Source organism: Cibotium barometz, chromosome 20, assembly GCF_041138505.1.
Source record: "Cibotium barometz isolate CiBa-2024 chromosome 20, ASM4113850v1, whole genome shotgun sequence".
In the NCBI taxonomy this organism is placed as follows: Eukaryota; Viridiplantae; Streptophyta; class Polypodiopsida; order Cyatheales; family Cibotiaceae; genus Cibotium; species Cibotium barometz.
This window is the reverse complement of record NC_141065.1, coordinates 55,605,023-55,627,314: the sequence shown is the minus strand read 5'-3', so window position 1 is coordinate 55,627,314 and position 22,292 is coordinate 55,605,023. Positions and strand designations below refer to the sequence as shown.

Genomic DNA, 22,292 nt, shown 5'->3' with positions numbered 1-22,292 from the left:
CAAGCCTACAGCCAAAATCATCCACCCTGTATATCTGCCAACGCATTCCAAAGTAAAACTCTCCACAAGTCGTGCATTCCATATATACACAGGCCCAAAACATCTTTCAGAAAAACGCCTGACACCGGCTTGGGAGCCTGGGAACTCTTTTCCCTGGTACCCGAGCAAAACATAACCAAAATTCTAAACGGATCCTATCACTACATTGGTTGGGCGGTTGGCTAACCCATGGGATTGGATGGGGTTAGTAGGCTGGAATTATGGATCCCTTAAATGAGACTCAATTCTGTTAAATTATGATAGTTGAAGTAAATCCCGGATAACCCTTGTTCTATGGAAAAGAATCAACGGCTGTGCCTCTTGATGAGGAAAAAAGTGTTGGACTCTATGATCCAAGTGCAAGTCTCTTCCTTGATCTAACTCCCATGAGACTTATGGGTTCGGTCGAATCAGTTTGGTTAGTGAAGACCTTGACTACATTAGAATAAAATATCCCAGAGGAATCGCCTGTCTGCTAGGCGAGGGAAGTTTTTTCAAGTTCGGTTTTGGAACCGAGGGATTAGTCTCTTGTTCGGATATCCGTGGGCAAGGCCCCCGAGTGAGAGGCTCTGCCCCCTATGCAAGAAGTGCTACTTTCGCTACTAGCATCTTAGAATTCATTGCGCAGAGGGGGCAGGGATCTTTCAACTGGTATCAGAGCGAATTGGCTAAAGTGGATCAACCGAGAAGCAAGAAATGTCAAAAATTTATGAAGTACCAGTAAAAGATTGTAATTGTGTGATGAAATTCATACAAATTGATATTCACAATGAAGATTCATAAACTAGAAATTGGGTCTTCAGATGGAAGTACTGCAATTATATGGAATCCCTGACTTGCTTGAGGCCTAGATATGATGGTATTTACCTTATAACTCTAAGGACCATGACTACCCGTATATACCGTGGGTATATCTGTAGCTCTTTACTAGCAAGGTTGACCAGCCTTGGTTCGATTTAAATGGTGAGCTTCCGGTACGGTGGATGAGGGACCAAGGAAACGGTCTATGAGTGAAGCGCTAGGTGACTTACGAAGGAGCCTAGAGTATGCTGACCATACGGTGCTCGGGCTCTGGGTCGCAGAAGATACCCACGCGTGCATCGGGAAAGAAAATGGAACAAGGTGTTAGAGTTGTTTTCTGAACTCAGGCATGGATCTGGTTGATTGGCCTTGGTAGTCCTCAAAACGGATGAGTCCATGGCTCTTTTATATGGATCTGTTGGTTGATCTTGTTGATCTTCAATGGAGAGTCTATCTGGATTTTTCATAAGTGAATATATTTCTGGGTACTATGAGCTAGGAACTATTGAAAAGGCCCCTGAGTGGACAGGTGGTGAGCGTTCTGGTTGCCAATGATGCCATAGGTACACCGATGAAAGAATGATTGGAAATTAGAATTCAACGTAGATATTTTGGAGGATTATGATCAGTGATACTATGGTTTCATTAAAAGATTATTTTAAAGACAGCTGAATCTGTGAAACAGGCAATTTCATATGGGGTGTGTAAGTGGGTGACTATCTTAAAGTTTGCTTGAAGCACCGGCTAGGGGGCCTAGGAACTCTTTTCCCTGGTACCCGGGGCAAAACATAACCAATTTCCTAAATGGATCCTATCACTACATTGGCTAGGCGGTTGGCTAACCCATGGGACTAGGCTGGATTGATGGATCCCTAAAATGAGACTCAATTGTGTAATGTTACGATAGACTCAATTGTGTAATGTTACGATAGATGAAGTAAATCCCGGATAGTCTTTGTTCTATGGAAAAGAATCAATGCCTGTGCCTCTTGATGAGAAAAAAAGCGTTGGTCTCTATGATCCAAGTACAAGTCTCTTCCTTGTTGATCTGACCATATGACTTACGGGTTCGGTCGAATCAATTTGGTTAGTTAAGGCTCTTGACTACGTTAGAATAAAATTATCCTGGAGGAATCGCCCGTGCTTTCTGGGCAAGGGAAGTTTTGGAAGAACCCAGAGATTAGTCTCTTGTCCGGATATCCGTGGGGGGCGAGGCCCCGAGTGAGAGGTTCTGCTCTACATAAGAAGTGCTATTTCCGCTACTAGCAACCCGCAATTCATTACGTGGGGAGGGGGCAGGGATCTTTCAGCTGGTATTAGAGCGAATTGGCTAAAGTGGATCAATCGAGAAAGCAAGAAATGTCAAAAATTTATGAAGTACCAGTGAAAGATTGTAATTGTGTGATTAAATTCATACAAATTGATATTCAGAATAAAGATTCATAAATTGGTAATTGGGTCTTCAAATGGAAGTACCGCAATTGTATGGAATCCCTGACTTGCTTGAGGCCTAGATATGATGGTATTTACCTTATAACTCCAAGGACCGTGACTACCCGTATATACCGTGGGTATATCTGCAGCTCTTTACTGACAATATATACAAGTAAATCTAAGACCTTGAAATTATAAGCAAAAATGCTATCTAGATGATGAATTCGAATGTTGGTTGATATGATTTTAGAATTCTATTGATGAGTTGGTTTTTTGGATTCTGATTAAAAGATGATGATTTCTGAATTTTGGTTGAAAGAAGATAAGTTGAACAAAGCCACAATGAGGATGAATGGGACGAATCCCAGTGATGCTGTTAGTAACTGGAATGAAGATTATGACTTCAGCAAATCACTATGAGATTAGGGGATTGTGCTGACAAATTGCTGCCGCGTTGACCTTTGACCCAGTGGAGCTAATTAAGGGATGACAAATTGAGAACTTGCATAACTGAAATTCCCGTGGAGGAATATTCAGATGAAATTTTCGGTGTGATGGACCATTATTGTGTTAAGAATATGAATGAATTATTCTCTAGGGTAATGAGTTTTGTATGTTCCTCCTGTAGAAGGCATCTTTATCCCAGGATTCTGTGAGGGTTGATGAGACTATAAGGAACCCCAGAATCAGTTGGATCTTAAGGTGAAAGAGTTTATCCTCCAGCTGCGAGATGAGGACATCTCGCATTTTTTAAGTGAGGTAGGATGTAAGATTCCTCCCTCCAGCTTTTGAGGTGTAAAGGTGTAAGAACCTCCCCTTTTGTTCTTGTAATTATTCCCCTCTAAAATAGAAGAAAGATCTTGTTTTACCATGTTTTGGCCTAGAGAGAGAAAACATCTAGAGAGAGATAATCCAAAATTAAGATATCTTTGGATATAAAAATCCTCCTAGTGTCTAAAATACATTCCCCTCAAACAAAAGTTCAAAATGAACTTTCCAATGTACATTAGAAATTAATTGAAAATGTGTATAAGGGACCTTGGCCTAAGGGTCTACATTTTCATAATATTTTGGATTATGATCCAATTAAGGTTCCAATGGACCAATTGGATTAATCCAAGTGTTGGGATGAGATAAATCCAAAAGAATAAAAGAAAATACCCAAAAATGAGTAAATGCTCACATAAGATGAAGAGTTGACCGAGTACAAGGTTTATTAGTTAAAAATTATGAGATATTACTTAAAAAAATTAGATATTTTAGAATAATGATGCATTTTTGACACCTTGGTAAGGAAAGGGGAACTCTTGAGGTAGGCGCCTCTTTCACATGTGTGGAAGGGTTTTTAATTCAAAAAAATTATGATATTTTTATCTCTCCTCCTCTCTCCTAGATCAAACCAAATCAAAAAGAGAGCCAAACTGGTCCAAATCTTGTCCAAATTGAGTCAAACTGAACCTGGAAAATTCTAGAACCCAGTTGGACTTGGTTAGTGGCCTCGCTCACCTATAAATAGACCCTCAGTCATTTGTAAAAAAAATATGAGAGCTATACCATGCCAGTATTATATTGGAATAATCATATTTTCTATTATCCCTTAAATTTTTCTCTCTTGGGAGCTTGGAGATCTCTCTCCCTACAACTCTTAGAGTTACTCTTCTCCTCTTGGTGGACCAATTGATTGGTCAAGGCTTCACTGCTAATAGAGAATCAAGGCAAACTTAGAGGTAAAATTAAGTTTTATGGTTTTTTTTTTAATTTTCTCAATAACTTTCTTCTTCTCAACCCCTCTCAAGCTTGAAAAGCTTTCTAAATGATTGTTTTAATTCAAATCAAGCTTTTCCTTAAAGTCTTAATGTTTATTTAAGAGAAAGTTAATCTTTATGCTTATTTGTAATGCTTTCTTTAAGTAAATCTCTCTCTCTCTAAAACAATAGCAATCTTTATGGCTAAATCTCTTGGAAAAGGATCCTTCTCAATGATAATCTCTTAATTCAAAGCTAAACTCTAGGCTTGATAAGCTAGAGATTAAGAAAATGATATTTTCATGATTTTGTGCTAGTAGTTGAAATCTACTCCAAGTCACTCTAAATGAGAAATGGATTATCTTAATAATTTAAAAAAAGAGGAATGTTGAAATTAGCTTAATCTAGTGGGATAATCATAGTTATGTATAATTTTATGGTTAAAATTATGATTTAAATTCATAGTTTGATTTTAAGCATAAAAGAGGAATTACTATCATATTTTCATTACAAGCTTTTATTCTTTTAAAAAAATAAGAATTATCAGTAATAACAGCAAAGTTATGGTAAAATTTTGAGAAAATAATACATATCTTATTTTTATGCATAATGCTAAAAGAGGACTTCCTACCATATTCTAGGATTGGACATCCTATGCAAAAAGAATGATTTTCATCATATTCATGAGAAATGATTTTTTTATAATTATACATAGTTAATTGATTATGAGAAAAGAGTAATTTTTGGTAAATTTATTTTTATGCAAAAAAGAGAAATTTCCATGATATTTGAGATCCAAGTAAGTAAATGGTAAAAGAGGAATTTTTGGTATAATTCAAAGTATGAGTATTTATCAAAAGAGGAATTTTGAGTATTATTATTTTGGAAAATATGGGTAGAATTGATTTTTGTAAATCCCATGAATCTTTTACTCAAAAAGAAGAATATTGAATATATCTTACTTGAGAAATTTGAGAAAGAATATGAAAATATCCATTTCTTATTCAGAGAAAAAGGAAATCTGGAATCCCTGGGAGGATGGAGGATCCAATGAGTAAACAGAAGTTTAGATTTAGTTCTCATTAATAAAGCTTAAGGAATGCAATATGTAAATGCTCTTTCTGAGTTTTTACTATTCAATTTTGATAAGGTTTATTATCCCTTTTTAAACCTTCAACAACCCTCTGAATCGTAGATTCAATGGGATCGAGAAAAGGTACCTTTAACTAGGCCAAGCAATTGACAGAAACTTAGAAAAGTCCTATCAATATCGAAAGTAGAAAATGGTACTAAAAGTAGATGTGATGAGATGTGGATGAGATGTGATGTGATGTAAATGGATGTGGATGTGGATGTGATGAGATGTGGGTGGATAAGATGTGATGTGATGTAAATGGATGTGGATGTGATGAGATGTGATGTGATGTAAATGGATATGGATGTGGATGAGATGCGATGTGATGTAAATGGATGTGGATGTGAATGTGATGAGATGTGAATAATATGTGATGATATGTAAAAGGATGTGATGTGATGTAAATGGATGAGAATGAGATGTGATGTGATAGATATGCATGTGAATGAATGTGAAATGTGAATGGATGTGATGGATGTGAATGGATGTGGTGAGATGTGAATGTGATGTGAATGGATGTGATGTGATGTGGATCTGGTTAGATATGAATGGATGAGATATAATGTGGATAGATGTGATGTGATGTGAACTTGGGTAGATGTGAATGGATGTGAAGTGATGTAAATAGATGTAAACGTGATGTGATGATATGTGGATGTGATGTGGATCTAAATGAATGTAGATGGATGTGATGTGATATGAATGGATGAGATGTGATGTGGATATGTTGTGATGTGATGTGATGTGATGTGGATATATTGTGATGTGATGTGATGAGGATAGATGCGATGAGATGTAATATTATGTGATTGGATGAGAATGAATGAAGGACGATGAGGATAGATGCGATGAGATGTAATATGATGTGATTGGATGAGAATGAATGAAGGACGATGGGAATACATATGACTGGATGTGAAAAAAGCAATGTGAATTGATGTAGAAGAATGTGGAATAACGAGAAATGATATGGAACAGTGTGGAAAGATGAGAGTTCGTTAGAAAAACTGTATTTATGAAACCTATTTTTAAATGACTATTTTATGTCAAGAATATTGGGGAAGCATTCTGACCATCTTATGAATGAGGTTGTGTGATAAAGTTGTAACAACTGACCGAGAGTCACCGGAGGACATCTCGTGTAGCAAGGTCTCGGCCACAGTCTTAACGAGCCTCGGTTCGATTTAAATGGTGAGCTTCTGGGTACGATGGATGAGGGACCAAGGAAGCGGCCTATGAGTGAAGCGCTAGGTGACCTGCGAAGGAGCCTAGAGGGTGCTGACCATACGGTGCTCGGGCTATGGGTCGCTGAGAAGATACCCACGCGTGCGTCAAGGAAGAAAATGGAACAAGGTGTTAGAGTTATTTTATGAACTCGAGCATGGATCTGGTTGATTGGCCTTGGTGATCCTCAACGGATGAGTCCATGGCTCTTTTATCTAGATCTGTTGATTGATCTTGCTAATCTTCAATGGAGAGTCCATCTATATTTTCTTATGTGTTTATATTTTAAGAGCTAAGAACTATTGAAAAAGCTCCTCAGTGAGAACAGGTCGTGAGCGTTGTGGTTGCCAATGATGCCATAGGTACACCGATGAAGGAATCATTGTAAATTGGAATTCAAGCTAGATATTTTGGAGGATTATGATCAATGATACTATGGTTTCATTAAAAGATTATTTTAAAGATAGCTAAATCTGTGAAACAGGCAATTTCATATTGGGTGTGTAAGTGGTGTGACTATCTTGAAGTTTGCTTGAAGCGTCGGCTAGGGAACGTGGAAACTCTTTTCCTCTCTGGTACCCAGGGAGAAAAAACATAACCAAATTTCTAAATGGATCGTATCACTACAGTGCCATGGGGTTAGGCTAGACTGATGGATCCCAAAAATGAGACTCAATTCTGTTAAATTACGATAGTTAAAGTAAATCCCGGATAACCCTTGTTCTATGGAAAAGAATCAACGGATGTGCCTCTTGATGAGGAAGAAAGCGTTGGACTCTATAATCCAAGTTCAAGTCTCTTCCTTGATCTAACCATGAGACTTACGAGTTCAGTCGGATCAGTTTGGTTAGTGAAGACCTTGAGTACGTTAGAATAAAATATCCTAGAGGAATTGCCTATGTCTGCTGGGTGAGGGAAGTTTTTTCGAGTTCGGTTTTGGAAGTACCGAGGGATTAGTCTCTTGTTCCGGATATCCATGGACGAGGCCCCGAGTGAGGCGCTCTGCCCTGTGCAAGAAGTGCTACTTCCACTGCTAGCACCCCAGAATTCGTTGTGCGGAGAGAGCAGGGATCTTTCAGACTTTGTGGAAAAAATTATTCTATACAAATAAATCTAAGAACAAAATATCATGAGATTTGGATACCCAGCAAGAACGTTTACACAAAATTTAGGCATATTGGTTTTTTATTTTACCTTTTGTTCTTACCAATGCACCAACAATATTCTAGAAAACTGCGAATGATATCTTGTTTCTAGGGAAGTTTTTTATGGTCTTCAAGGTTTATGTCTTGGCCTACAATGTGACATTGGATAGTCTTAGAAGTCCCAAGACAAGAAAAACTATATGCTAAGGGAAGAAAACTTGAAAGTTTTCTTAGGTCATTTAAGAACTTTGGAGGGGTAAGACTTGATAGAAGTAAGATGTGTGTGGTAGTTGAATGATCAAAACCCATACTTTTCAATTGGTGCGTGTGGTAGTTGAATGGCCAAAACCCATGACTATTCAATTGGTTAAGAGGTTTCTAACTTTTAATCTTCTAGGTTTCTTTGCCTCTAGGTTCTCAAGATAATCACCGACTTGCATCCACTTGTTTTCTTGTGTGGTTTGCAAGTTATGGATCTTGGATTCTAACACTTGCATGAATCCTAGCAAATATGAAAGAAAAGGGTGACAAGAGCGACCAAAATCTGTGTTAGGTTAGTGCAAATCACGTCATTCCAAATGCCATTCAATTTGGAAAGATTCTAATCCATGTTTTAAATCTTTCGGTGACATTCTAGCAATGGCTCATAGCATAATCAATTTAATGCCTACTTCTAGTAGCTATTGACATTTGATAAAAAACCAATTCTAAGAACTAATTTCCTAGCAAGTAATTACAATTCTAATAAATCAAAGGCTTGGAATCTTAGACTAGTAGTAGATATTGTTGCTCTTGTCCATTTTCATGTGTATCTTCTTTGTAGTGAAACACTTGGATACCTCAAGGCATACATCTTAACCATCATATTCTAGCCCACAAATATTTACACGAGATGGTATCACAAATGCCAGTGCTTTGACATGTTGTAATGAGGTTTATTGGACAAAAGAAGTCCTCTGAAAGGATCAATCCTCTCTTAGGAAAGTCTCCTCTATATTTGTTTGTGTGAATTGCATGCTTAGAGGAAAACAACACGGCAACTTTTAACCAGAAACACGCATGCGCGCGCGCGCACACATCACAGCACAGCCTAGCCCAATGCATTTGACCTTTTCTAGTACAATCCCAAAAGATATGTTGAGAGAATAGATTGCATTTCACACCATACTGGTCTCTGCATTCAGTTCATATGATCACCTGCACCAGAACATTAAGATCCATATTGTGCAAATTGACCCAAGCTAGTGATCACCATCTCTTGGAATGTCACAAGAAACGCTTTTAGTACCTGGGTACCTGATCTGTACAAGGGTTTACCCACTCCGTTTACAGCATTTTTTTCCCCATTGTAGCTAGATGATCTATTCCTGGCAATATGTTGTGTTTTTTCCTAGTGTTTCCACAATCTAACATGGCTATGCTTCTACCTTCCTCACAGCATCGCTTCATGATCCAATTTTGTCAATGTTTATATCTCAACTGCATGCCACAATATCCTCAATCTAATCAAATTAACTCTTACAAGAATATGCTCCACTTAATTCCAAGCCAGCCCGTCACAAGAACCAGAGCTGCACAGTTTACTACAAAATTCGGCCCCCAGATATATATCATCAATTATTCCCTGGAAGAAACATAAAGATCCTGGCAGTAATTTCCCATAACAGTGTGCAACAGAATCAAATGCTGTCTTTTACTAACATCAGTTCAACCCCTGCAAGGCAGCAAATAGGTTGTGCCATGGGACAAATGCTGAGCCTCAGTTCATATCTGGGTGAGCGATCTCAACCACATGATCACAAGTCAGTTGATTATTCATGGAGGTGTAAGATTAATCCACTGAGTACAAGTTGAGACCGCAAAAAGTAGTGATGCAGACAAACCATTTTCCCTTTTCCAAATGTTAAGTGTTTGATACTACAAAATCGCAAGGAATGACTTTCAGAAAACATCCCGGAACAAGGATAACAAAGACTTGGTGTTCAAAACCTTATACCAAGTCCATATACAAAGATGCCAAGACCAGTGCAGTTGTCGAGTAGAGTCCATTCTTTGAGGGATCATGTTTTTTGTTGAAACCCATTCCTGTTTAAATTTTGCTCCTTTTTGGACAAGCCAAGAATGATTCAACTTCTGCCGACTTTGCAGGCACTCCTTGCTTCATACCCTCAACTTTTCCCTACAATACATCATGCCATGTAAGCCATCCATCCACAAGCTTTTTTCACTTTGACTAAAATGCTCAACTTTTTAACAAAGCACTGAAGTTGTGGCCGTTGACAAAACACTATTCATCCCAACCCATACCCCTCCTCCCAAATTAAAAAAATAGATTCGCAGACCACAAATCAATAAAGTGGCTCACCTTTAACTTGCGAGCCATATCCTTTGTGCTCATCTTTTCGGATGCTTTTTCCAAAGCATCGAAGTTCAAAGCTCCATCTTTTCTTCCTTTCTTGGACTCCTGTACATAAAAAATCCGATTAGGTGAGAAATTATTCAGAAAGATTCAGGATATGAAAGATGAACATGGCATGCATTGGAGTACTCGCAGAGCCAAAGAAATGCATGCATTGGAGTACTCACAACGCCAAGAACAAGGAGCTGCCCAAACAGCAAATTAAAAATAAAGTAAAGCCCAAGCATGTGTATCTTGCCCAAATTTCTGTATTCATTCAGTATTGTTACCTTGGGAGGAACGAATGCAGCCTCTCGTTTTCTTTTGTTCTCAACTGCCTTCTCAGTCTGCTTCTCCTGCTTCTCCTGCCACTTCTTTGCAGCTTTTTTTTCCGCACTAAGAAAGTATTCACCACTTTCTAGTTGTAAGTCGACCTACAAAAATTAGCCACTTTTATAAGACACTCAATCAATCAATCAAAAGGGTAACACTTGCCAAAAGGTGTTGCATCACCAAGAATTAGCCAATTGACCAAACATCTTCACATAACTAGACACTTCTTTCATTTATTCTTTTTACAGATTTGTAATTGTGTGCTTGGGTCTCACAAGTCATCTTAAGACGGACGATGATACAAAATATTTACCTAGATGAATCCAAGAACATGCCCAAACTCACCTTTTAGGAACGTGCATGTTATATACTCATGGTAGTCAACCCACAAGACTATATAACTATCAATTCCATTATGCATAGTATGGACTAGATACCACGACATCCCCACAACGTCATCAGTGCCCAATAGTGGGTGTAGAACTCTGTATCAAGATATGCTCTCACACACGCACTCCTCACACACACACACACACATAAGAGCATATATTCACACAAAGCCCTTCGTACTGAGTTTCTGCCAAACCTCCGGAGATGCAAGGTAGCCCCATAATGAAGCCTAGCACTAAGGGAAGTAGCAAATAGAAAGAATTAGTTCACCAAATAAGTAGTTGATAGGGCAAATGCACCGCTAAAGATATCTATCAATCTCCTACGCAAGCACACACAAACATACACACCAGTTTGAACTTTGCACCACCTACATTTTTCTAGCTACCTTGAAGTATGTGGTGTTCGGTTTTGGTTTTTGGATTTTCCTTGGGGCACCCCTGCAGAGGTTTGGGTTTTTTTTTTTTTTTTTGGGGGGGGGGGGGATAGGTGGGGGTGGAGGGGGCACTATTATCTCTGTGAGCTCAATACACATGTACATAGACCTTTATACAGCTAGCTTAAGCAGCATGCCTTGCTTTCAACAAGCTCAAGAAGTACCATTGTGCCTAAGATCCACACAAAGCCAGTAGTGGATGCACACCCATCAAAACCTACCGAATCTCGCTGATAGACGTGAAACATGTTTAATGGACATGGGTTGGTTTAAGCAGAAGGGTCCGGAGTGAGGGGGCAGAAAGCAACTCCTTTAATTAGCATTAGCGGGAAAAGCCTGTCTCTCGTAATCAAGGGACCTGTATGCCGGGTGGATAGGCATGTGGACATCAAAATACCCACTTGGAAACAAGCACATAGTGGGCCTCAGGATCTCTGACACGCTGCTTGGGAGGCAGATATTGGTAGACATGATGAGGGTTAAAAGCACAAAGCTTACCACAACATATTTTTGAACATGATACGACTCTTCCATAGTATAGTTCCAGGTATAGTTGGGAAACAAGGAAAGGGAAAGGGAAGCGGAAGAAATGGCATTTTTGAGAGCAGGCCAAAAACGGGAAATGCACCTTGCTAGGCTGTTGCCACAGTGGGAAAGGTGTATACAGTTTCTCATCTTTCTAGGGCGTTGCCATGATTACCATGAGCTCAAACTAAACAGGTGTGCATGGTCTAGCAAGCTTAAGCAGCATGCCTTTCTTTCAACAAGATCAAGAAGCACCGTGATGCCTATGGTCAATACAAGCTTACCACCATGTGTTTGAACATGAAATGACTCTTCCACTAAATAGTTCCATGCATAATTTTGGGAAATGGGTGAAGGGAAAGGGAAAAAGAAGGAACCCACCTTGCTAGGCTGTTGTGGTGGTGGGAAAGGTGTATACGGTTTCTTCTCTTTCTGCTGGGTCTTCCTTTGCTTCACATTCTTCCTGCTCATAAAGTCAAAAGTCAGAGCCATGACGCTCACCAAAAACAACCATGTGCAACTGCTTGTAACAACAGGTTCTTTACTTCTTGAATCTGGGAAGAAAGCGATCCCAGTTTTGATTTGCCAACTCAGGGTCCTTTGCGAGCTCTCTCTTGATCATAAGGGCCTAATCCAGCAGACAATCAAGAGAATAACTCAATAAACGCAGCCAATCTTCACCTACAATCCTGCAGACACGTGATTCCTTAGCGACACTTACCTTTATATGATAAATAGGGTGGATATTGTGTATACAGTCCTCCACAATACGTCGCACTGCTTTGAGGCCCTTGAAAGGCCCCATTGCAGCTACGGTATTTCCCTGTGTATCAAATGCAAGCCAGTATTAGCAGGAGAAAAACCAACAGCCTTCCTCTGACATTCCTCATAATGCACTACTATGAGACGTGATTGCTTTGTATTCTATAACTGTTCTTCAAGATCACGTGAAGGCTATGCTGAGATTCATCAGACCCTGAATACGGCAAAATCCTTTTGATGATTCATTTCTTGCATATAACTCCTTAAAACATTCAAAAAAAATTATCTCCTTATGCATTCAAATTATCACTTACATGGTTCCAAGGTACCACTTAGTTACAAGATGAAAGGCAGTGATATATTGGTTTACAGTACCCCTTAGTTGCAAGATGAGGTATCAAGTTAAAAACACCGCTAAATGCCTAGGAAAGATCGAATGGGGGAAAGGACGGGGGGGCAGAGACGGGTGATCAAACACGGCCGCATTGGTCAATGTCACAAGCCACATTGAAATTTCGAGAAAACTGAAGAATGGAGAAGAAAAAGAAGAACAAAAAAAAAAAGCGAAAGACAGATATATAATGTCTACAAAGGACCCAAAGGGCCTGGGCATACAGTGCCATGGAAAAACTAAAAAAGAACATGAAAACCAAAAACTGAAACATGACTCTAAAAGCCTCCTGATGACAATAAGGCTATGGTAAAGGCATGTCACGTCATCAGATAAGTGATCGGTGCTCTGGGTCAGTGACAGGAGATCCAACAAAATGATCCGGTTGATCTCCTAACATGAGAGGTCGAGGTCTGGGGAGTCTAGGCTGTGGGGCGAGACAAGAGGAGTAAGGAGGGAGAGGATGTAAGGAAGAAAAGAGGACTGAGGAGGGAGAGGAGGTAGAAGAAAGGAGGAGGTGAGGAACAAGGCAAGAGAGGCAGGAGGAGAGAGGAGATGGGAAATGGCAGGTCACAGTTGAAAATGAGCATGTACAGGGGCTGAAATTGGTTGGCTGAAACATGGTGAAAACAGGACACACAAAACAAGCAAAAGAAAAAGCGTGGGGAATAAAAAGAGAAAAAAAAAGACCTAAAATTTTTGGGCTATTTTGCCAGAGGTTTTGTGAGGTTCCGGAAAAAGTTTCCAAGTAGAATTGTTTCACAGGTTTCTAACCCACATTTTTTTTTTGGGTTTCCATAGGTAAACTATACAAAAACGTGTCAAGGTCACTTTTGGGGGGGGAAAAAGGAGCTTCAACGCTCACACACACAGGTGTAGTGCAAGATTGTGCAGTAGTTATCACTTCTTGTGACCAGATATTAGCTATTTCTGGCTGTTACAGACTACAGTTGGCCAAATGTTGAGCAATGTTAACTTTAAAACCACATAAGGAATCATGCTCAAAGTGAAGAACTCTTGAAATAATCGTTTTGGGTCCACTTTTGCTCAATCATGATGGCTGTAACTCAAATGTGCTCCCAAAGAGCAGGGTAAAAGCAAAAGAAATCCCAAAAAGAAAAACAGTGATTTAATTATTGTGAACACTCCCATAAAGCCGCTCCAAGGTAAAAGTTTGCACTTTTTTAGGTTGTGGGTATTTCTTCATTGTTTCGGCAAGTTTCGCACCCAGGAGGACTCCGCTCCGTCTCCCCCGACCGAGGCCGCCGTTACCTGCCTTTCGTTTTCCGAAGCAAACCTGCAGCTTCTCGCTACGACTGTCGCATCCCTAGAGGCCTCCACTCTAGTATGCAAGATTGTTGGTAGCCGCCCTACGCATGGCCAACTCAGAGATCTTCTTCAGGCTAGCCTCCTAGGTGCACCAGCAAAGATCGCAGATATTCATGCTTTAGGGCGTGGCTACTACCAAGTTGAGTTCGACTCACCAGCAGCCTCTGATCTCGTCATGCAACTGAGCCCCATTGCATCGCGTACGGTGTCATGTGCACAGTGGGTATCTACCGTGTGCTATACGCATGCAAGACTAGTTTCGAGGCTTGGGGAAGCTTGGAACTAGGCAGGCTGATTGACGAGCTGAGTTAGGGATATACTAACGGGCGGGCACCCAAGTATGGACGGGCGGGCACCCAAGTGTGGACGCCCGATGACCGGCCAAGAGCCTATAAAAGGGTGGCCAAGGTTAGTTATTGTATTATAGAGAGTCTCGCGAGTTTGTGAGAGCTCTATGGTCTTGGAGCCTGGATCTAGTGCAGACGTGCACCTGCTTTATGCAACCGAGACCGGCAGCAATCTCGAGGCCCGCGAGGGCAGCTTCGTGGCGGTATGGGACGTCACGAGGAGGAGATTGGTCGGTACGTCAACCTAGTTAGCTCAGCTCGTGGCTCGGTGGGGACAGCCAAGACTGTGGGCTCGCCCACGGCTTTCATGGTTGGGAGGTGAGTCAGGCCTGCACCCCCTTGCTTGTTTGTTGTTCGTTTGTTTGCAGGATTCGAGTTTCGAACCAAGATCGATCACGAGGGGATCCGTGGGGATTTGACAGTGGTATCAGAGCATACCTCGTGAACGAGCAAGTCGGTAGGTAGAGAAGAAGAGGTCGAAGAACGGTATGTGAAAAAAAAGCTTGCTGTTTTTTCTGTGCATACTGCAATTTTCAGTTTTGTATGTGTTTTTTTTTCATCAAAGAACCCCATGTTGATGGGAGATGGTAGGTTGAATAGGGTTGATTGCTTTTGCAAAGAAGAGCCTGTTTTGTTGTGCAGTCGCATAACTTGCAGGGAGAGAAAACAGAAAAAAGAAGAAAAAAACAGCACGTTGTTTTCGTTCCTTTTTTGGCGCACGAGAGAGAGAGTGAGAGAGAGAGCGTGCGAAGCGTATGCTGTCCGGCTGATTATGTGCGTTGGCCGGTGTTTGTTCGTTGCTGGCGGGTGTGCTTTTTGGGCCGCAAGAGACCCTGTTGGCAGGCGCCTAAGGTCGTGTAGGCGGGCAGAGCCAAGCGACTAGGCTTAAGTAGCCAGGCCTTAGCGCAGGCGGCCCAGGCCAGGCAGGCTAGCGCAGCCAGCCAGGCCTACGCAGGCGCCCAGCTAGGCCCTGTAGTCGGCCAGCGCAGGTAACGTACCAGGCTGGTGAGCAAGCGCCGGGTTCCAGCAGCCGATGGCAGGCGCAGGCAGGACGGCAAGAAAACGGCCAGCTCTCCACGTCAGCAGTCAGCAAGCGCCAGCTAATTCAGGAGAGAGAGAGAGAAAAAAAAAACAGAAGTAAAGCTTACGTTTTTTTACAAGCTTTCGTTTTTTTTTTTTAAGTTTAAATTTTTTATAAAAATTTAAAAGTCATCTCTCCTCCAAGGTCTTTAAGGTTTCCAAGGTTTTTATTTTTTTTAAGACAAGAGAATATATATATCCATATATATATATTAAAATATATATATATATATATATATATTTATTCACGAAAAAAAAAACACAAAAGCTAAAGCAAAAGCTGAGCCTAGCTTTTCGAGTTTTTTTTGGCTTTTGGGAAACCTTTATTAACTCCCTCTAGTGGGCTTCTTGCCACACATCTCTCGAGTTCTCGAGTTTTCAAGCTCTCAAGCTCTCGAGTTCGCTCGCACTTTTATTGTGCAAAGATCGAATTTTCTCTCCACGTACCCTCTTCACGATGTCGACCCAAGAATCAGAGTTGGAGCCCCTCGTGGAACGCGAAGGCTTGCCGGCTACGGAAGGAACCGATGCCGATCTTTTTGACGAGTTTGTGTCAAAATCAGATTTCCAAGAGTTCAAAGTAGCTCTCGAAGCTTCTTCGTCGGAACGTCAGGCACAAATCGCAGCCCAGATGCAGGCTTTGCAGAACTCCATCGCTCTCTTGACCACTACCCTCTCTACTTTCTCGGGAATGGATACCTTGGCTTCTGCTTTAGGCCCCAATATTACTCCAGAACCGTTCGGGGGCGAGCAAAAGCAGAGAACCAAGGAGATCGTGGACACTTGGCTACACAAGTGGCAAGTTCACTTTCAGTTTCATCCATATGATGATGGAAAGAAGATACAGTTAGCAGCAGGTTTTCTGTCCGGCAAAGCTTTGCTTTGGTGGAAGGAACTGAAAGCCAACGACTTGGGCACAATTCGAAGACATTTTCAAGAAAGAATTCCTCAAGAAAGAGGATGATTACGATGTTGTTGCCCGGTTTTCAGCTTTGACCATGACCTCGCAGCACCTCACTTATGAGGTCTACCTCCAGAAGTTTCGTGACTTGCAGATGAAGGCTACAAAGATGGATCCCACTACTCTTTTGGGGTTTTTCGTAGCTGGTTTACTAGACTCGTACCGATTACAGGTTAAAAATAACAAATGTAAAACTTTGGACGAGGCCATTCATTCAGCTCGTATCTATGATGATACGATGGTCTCTTCCAAATCGAAACCCGTTACCGAGCAGGGGAACAAGCAGAAAAGAAAGTTCTCCGCACCTATGGCTAACACGAATGAAGGCAAGTCTTCGGACCAACCTTCGAAGAATTCCAGTTCGACACCAGCGAAGAAAAAACGACTCCTTAGGGCTTTGAAGCTCAAGAAAGAAGGACGTTGTTTTATCTGCGAAGAAAAAGGACACATGCGTAATGAGTGCCCAAAGAAAAGGGTACCAAGTCAAACGCAGGACCCAAGCCAAAGGCAGCTAACCAGTTGTCTTTGACAGGTACGTCAATTACTGTACTTTCTCGCCCTAGTAATTGTTCTGATTGTCTGTTCAATTCTAAAGTATTTGGCATGCATGATCTTCTCCGAGTTTATGGAGAAGTGAATGGCCATAAAATTCACATTCTTTTAGACCCTGGCAGTTCGCATAACTTTGTTAACTACAAACTTGTGCAGAAATTGAGTCTTGACACGACACTCAGCGACCATACCTATGAGGTACGTCTACCTGCGGGCAGACAAGTTTGGGATCGCAAAGTGGAGATGCTTCCAATCCAGATTCAGGACTACAAAGATACTCTGGAATGCTATGTTATGCATCTGGAAAATGTAGACTTGTTATTAGGGATTGAGTGGTTTAAGACTCTTGACGTCCAGATAGATTGGTCTAGTCATATTTTTTCTTTTCAGCATAGGGACACCAAGTATAGTATTTTAGGTGATTGTATTCATCCCTCTCAGGGACCTCTTGTAAATACAATTGATTTTGGAAATATAATGAATTCTTCTTTGTACACCGCTTTCCATTGTGTCTTGATTCCACTTTCTTCTTTTCTCATCCCTTCCATGGATGTGAATGAATTAAGTGTGTTTGAAAGCAAAGAATTACAGAAGATACTTGATTCGTTTCAAGATGTATTTCCTAAGGAACTGCCATCGGGTTTACCACCTGAACGGGCAGTAGATCATCGTATTGACTTGATCCCTGGTACTCATCCTGTGAGTATTCCACCTTATAGGATGAGCCAAGCTGAGGAAGATGAGTTGGCTAAACAACTCGGAGATTATTTGAGGATGGGCCAGATCCGTCCAAGTAAATCACCTTGGGGTGCACCTGTGTTGCTTAGGAGAAAGAAGGACAATACTTGGAGAATGTGTATAGATTACAAAAGATTGAACAAGCTGACAATTAAGAACCGTTATCCTCTCCCTAGATCAGATGACCTAATTGACCGGTTAGCAGGAGCGAAATATTTCACGAAGATAGATTTACGTACTGGCTATCACCAGATACGTATTCATGAAAGGCATGTCGAAAGAACCGCCTTTCGGACTAGGTATTTCCATTACGAGTTTCTCGTATTATCTTTTGGGTTAACCAATGCTCCAGCCACTTTCCAGCAAATGATGAACGATCTTTTTCGTGAACATTTGGGGAAATTTGTGGTGGTGTTCCTGGATGATATTTTGATTTATAGTCGTACTCTTGAGGATCATGTCAGACACCTCACGATTGTCTTATCTATTTTAAGACAGAATCGACTATATGCTAAATTGAGTAAATGTGAGTTCTTTATGACCGACATCATTTACTTGGGGGACATAAGATCACTAGAGATGGATTGAGCATTGACTATGACCGAGTTCAGAAGGTTTTGGACTGGCCTATACCGCGAACAGTGAAACAACTTCGTTCTTTTCTCGGTTTTGTTGTTTTTCTTCGGAAATCTGTACTGGAGTACTCTCAGCTCACACTACCGATGACCGACTTATTGAAAGGTCGTGGACGTAAGTCCAATCAGCCTATCACTTGGAATAACGATTTGGATATGGCCTTCAGACTTTTGAAAGATAAAGTCAAGGAAGCACCTATCTTAGCATTGCCTGATCCTAGTCGGCCTTATGTTCTTGAAACTGATGCCAGTGACTATGCTATCGGGGCTGCTTTATTTCAAGATGGTAGACCGGTTGCTTTTGAAAGTAAAAAGCTAGACGACACTCAATCTCGTTGGCCAACCCTTGAGAAGGAGCTTTATGCTGTGATTCATGCTCTCAAGGTTTGGAGACATTATTTATATGGCTCCAAGTTTGTGGTATTGACTGATCATCAGTATATCAAGTATGTGTGTGATGCGGATGATTTGAGAGGCAGGAAAGCTCGTTGGGCAGAGTTAATGCAAGATTTTGATTTTGAGATCCGTTATCGAAAAGGGTCCATGAATAATATTGCAGATGCGCTTAGTCGGATTAGAGAGGTGAATACTTTGTCGTTCACCGAGATTTCTACTGACTTATTTCAGTCATTGAGAGGGCTTTGCAGGACTGATAGTTATTTTGGTCCATTTTGGCAGAAGATCCAGGACGGGAGCTCATTGATTGACCAAGACTCGGTGACTGCGCAGTCTACCATTCAGGCTGCAGGAGGTCAGTGGATGATTCGGAATGGTTTACTATTCCGTAATGACAAAATTTGTGTACCACAGATCCCAGACATTAGGTCCAAGATTCTGAGGGAGTGTCACGACGCCCCTTCTGCTGGACACCCTGGGGTACATAGGACACTATCATTAGTGAAACACACTTTTTATTGGCCGAAGATGAAAGGGTATGTAGAAGATTATGTTCTCAAGTGTCAGATTTGTCAGGCAAATAAAGCTGAACGCTTTAGACAGGCTGGGTTGTTGCATCCTTTGCAAATCCCAGGTAATAAGTGGGAAAGTATTTCCATGGATTTTATTACCGGATTGCCAAGAACACATCAAGGCCACGATTCTATTTGGGTTGTGGTAGATCGCTTGACAAAGATGGCTAGATTTTTACCGACCCGGAAGACTATTACAGCTACGCAATTAGCTCGGCAGTTTATCGAGCAATTGTTTAGACTATACGGGTTACCGCAGGACATAGTCAGTGACAGGGATTCTAAGTTTACGAGTGATTTTTGGAAACTTGTTTTTGAGAAGTTGGAAACAACTTTGAATTTGAGTTCCTCAGATCATCCTCAATCTGATGGCCAGACTGAAAGAGTGAATCAGATTTTGGAGGATATGCTTCGAGCATATGTATCCAAAAGACAAAGTTCATGGGAGGATTATCTTCCTATGTTAGAATTTGCATATAATAGTACTATGCATACGAGTACAGGATTTAGTCCTTTCATGCTTATGTATGGTTTTCAACCAAGATCACCTGTTACAGTAGGATTCTCAGGACTTCAGCATGATGCAGCACGTAATTTTTTGCAAGATATGCAGGAAATGTTACAAGTTGCAAAGGAATCTATTAGAAGTGCTCAAGACCGAGACAGGTTTTATTCTAATAGACATCGTTCACCTAGAGAGTTCTCTGAAGGAACGATGGTGTATTTGCGAGTTTCGAAAGATTCCGAGACTTTACAGACAGGTAGATCTCCGAAATTATCCCCTAGATACTGTGGACCATTTCGTGTTACACGACGGATTGGTTCAGTTGCATATGAATTGGATTTGCCTTCTCATGTGAAAGTTCATCCTGTATTTCATGTCAGTAGACTTAAGGAAGTACTGGGTGGAGCAGATCAGTTAGTCACTCCTCAAGAAATTATAGATGTCCAAGACATGACGTTTGTTCCGCACGAACCTGAAAAGATTCTTGGATTTCGTGAACGAAGATTGCGTCATACGCTTATCACGGAATACAAGATCAAGTGGAAGGATCGTGTTGAGGAGGACGCTACATGGGAGACATTGACTTCTCTTCAGAGAGATTACCCTGGCTTTTTAGTGAGCTCAGGAGTGAGCTCTTAGAGGAAGGGGAGTATGTCATGTGCACAATGGGTATCTACCGTGTGCTATACGCATGCAAGACTAGTTTCGAGGCTTGGGGAAGCTTGGAACTAGGCAGGCTGATTGACGAGCTGAGTTAGGGATATACTAACGGACGGGCACCCAAGTATGGACGGGCGGGCACCCAAGTGTGGACGCCCGATGACCGGCCAAGAGCCTATAAAAGGGTGGCCAAGGTTAGTTATTGTATTATAGAGAGTCTCGCGAGTTTGTGAGAGCTCTATGGTCTTGGAGCCTGGATCTAGTGCAGACGTGCACCTGCTTTATGCAACCGAGGCCGGCAGCAATCTCGAGGCCCGCGAGGGCAGCTTCGTGGCGGTATGGGACGTCACGAGGAGGAGATTGGTCGTTACGTCAACCTAGTTAGCTCAGCTCGTGGCTCGGTGGGGACAGCCAAGACTGTGGGCTCGCCCACAGCTATCATGGTTGGGAGGTGAGTCAGGCCTGCACCCCCTTGCTTGTTTGTTGTTCGTTTGTTTGCAGGATTCGAGTTTCGAACCAAGATCGATCACGAGGGGATCCGTGGGGATTTGACATACGGCCAATGCCTTCTTTGCACGGTAGCAGCAAAGCTTCAACCCGGCATCTGACCCATTAGCTAGAGTTTCAGGCTTTCCTGTGACAGTCTGCTTTCCAGGCCTCAGGAAGGAATACCTTCCTCTTCTCCCAGTGATTGGTGGTGCCATCGAGAGAGTGATGGAATCCCGCCCCCACCGCTGCCTCGGCCTTGCACGAGCAGCGGGGATTCCATCTCTCCACATTTGTATTGCCTCACCGGATTTTGTGCCTCACATGATATCTATTCCCAGTCTTCGAGGCAATCCCATTGTGCAACGAGTGGAATATTCCAGCCTTCCAGGCCAATGCTTTATTTGCAGACAGATGGGTCATCTAGCCATAGTTTGCCCTCGGCGTCAAACTAGGCGACCGCCCTTGGTGGTTCCCCTCCTACTTCCCACTCAGATCCTCATCATGGGGCCGAGGGAGGAGCAGGTTCCGAGGCCATGGAGCACCAGGTTCCGACCATGGATGACCCATCAGCCGGAGAGTGGCAGACGAACGGCCCCCGTCCCAGTCACCAGCCAAGCACTAGAGCTGAGCGTCGCCGCCGTGCGCACCAGGCTGGCAACATGCAAGAGGATTCGGTTCTATCAGAGAACCGTTTTGAGCAATTAGAACAGCACCCACCCGCAGACAGCGGGCCCCCTCCAGTCACAGAGGCCCCCCCCTCCCCCGAAGTGGCAGCCGATTCCTCGTCGTGACTTCCCCTGGGCCCTCTAGCCTTCAATGCCCACTGGGGCACGTTGACCCCACCCTCGCTTCGTCGAGCCTTCCCCAATAGCCTTCCTCTCCGATGGATACCTCTCAACAGCATCCCTCTCCAGCCTCTCCGCCTTCCCACTCCCCCTCGCCTCCTTCCCCGTCGCCTCCCCCTCCTCCCCCACCCTCGCCTCCGACTCTTCCCGCGGTCGCACCATTTTTCCCTTCCTCTTTCTCCGTGCCTACGATCCCCCCCCAAGAGCATTCTCGTCGGCCCCTTGCAACCCCTGACCCAGAGTGGAGACATGTTGGGTTTTATGCTGTGTATGCACCCAGTGGAGTGCTAGTGATCATCAGTAGATTACTGGGGCACTTTTTACTTCAGTTAGTGGAGGTTTTTTCCCCCAGTTTAGCTTAGTTTCACTTATATGCAGTTTATAGGTGTTTTGGTCCACCCGGCACATTTTATGGCCGGACATGT

At 42.2% G+C, this 22,292-nt stretch overlaps 1 protein-coding gene across 1 annotated transcript; it reads right to left on the bottom strand.

Moving 5' to 3' along the window:
- Nucleotides 1-9,105: 9,105 nt before the first annotated feature.
- On the bottom strand, nt 9,106-12,469 carry LOC147628054 (RNA-binding KH domain-containing protein). The gene is made up of 6 exons (XM_086815023.1): nt 12,327-12,469; nt 12,151-12,233; nt 11,987-12,068; nt 10,212-10,355; nt 9,889-9,987; nt 9,106-9,702 (listed from the first exon to the last, which is right to left on the bottom strand). Exons 1-6 carry the CDS (start codon nt 12,408-12,410, stop codon nt 9,613-9,615), a joined length of 582 nt encoding a protein of 193 aa, XP_086671149.1. The 5' UTR covers nt 12,411-12,469; the 3' UTR covers nt 9,106-9,612.
- Between the last annotated feature and the right edge of the window lie 9,823 nt (nt 12,470-22,292).

What these genes read in the sequence shown, in the direction of transcription:
- LOC147628054 (XM_086815023.1), bottom strand. Translation starts at nt 12,410, where the DNA reads ATGGGGCCTTTCAAGGGCCTCAAAGCAGTGCGACGTATTGTGGAGGAC. An exon ending in TTTCTTCCCAGATTCAAGAA is followed by an intron (nt 12,069 to 12,150) that starts GTAAAGAACCTG and finishes CTTTATGAGCAG; the next exon opens with GAAGAATGTGAAGCAAAGGA. An exon ending in CACCACAACAGCCTAGCAAG is followed by an intron (nt 10,356 to 11,986) that starts GTGGGTTCCTTC and finishes TAATTTTTGTAG; the next exon opens with GTCGACTTACAACTAGAAAG.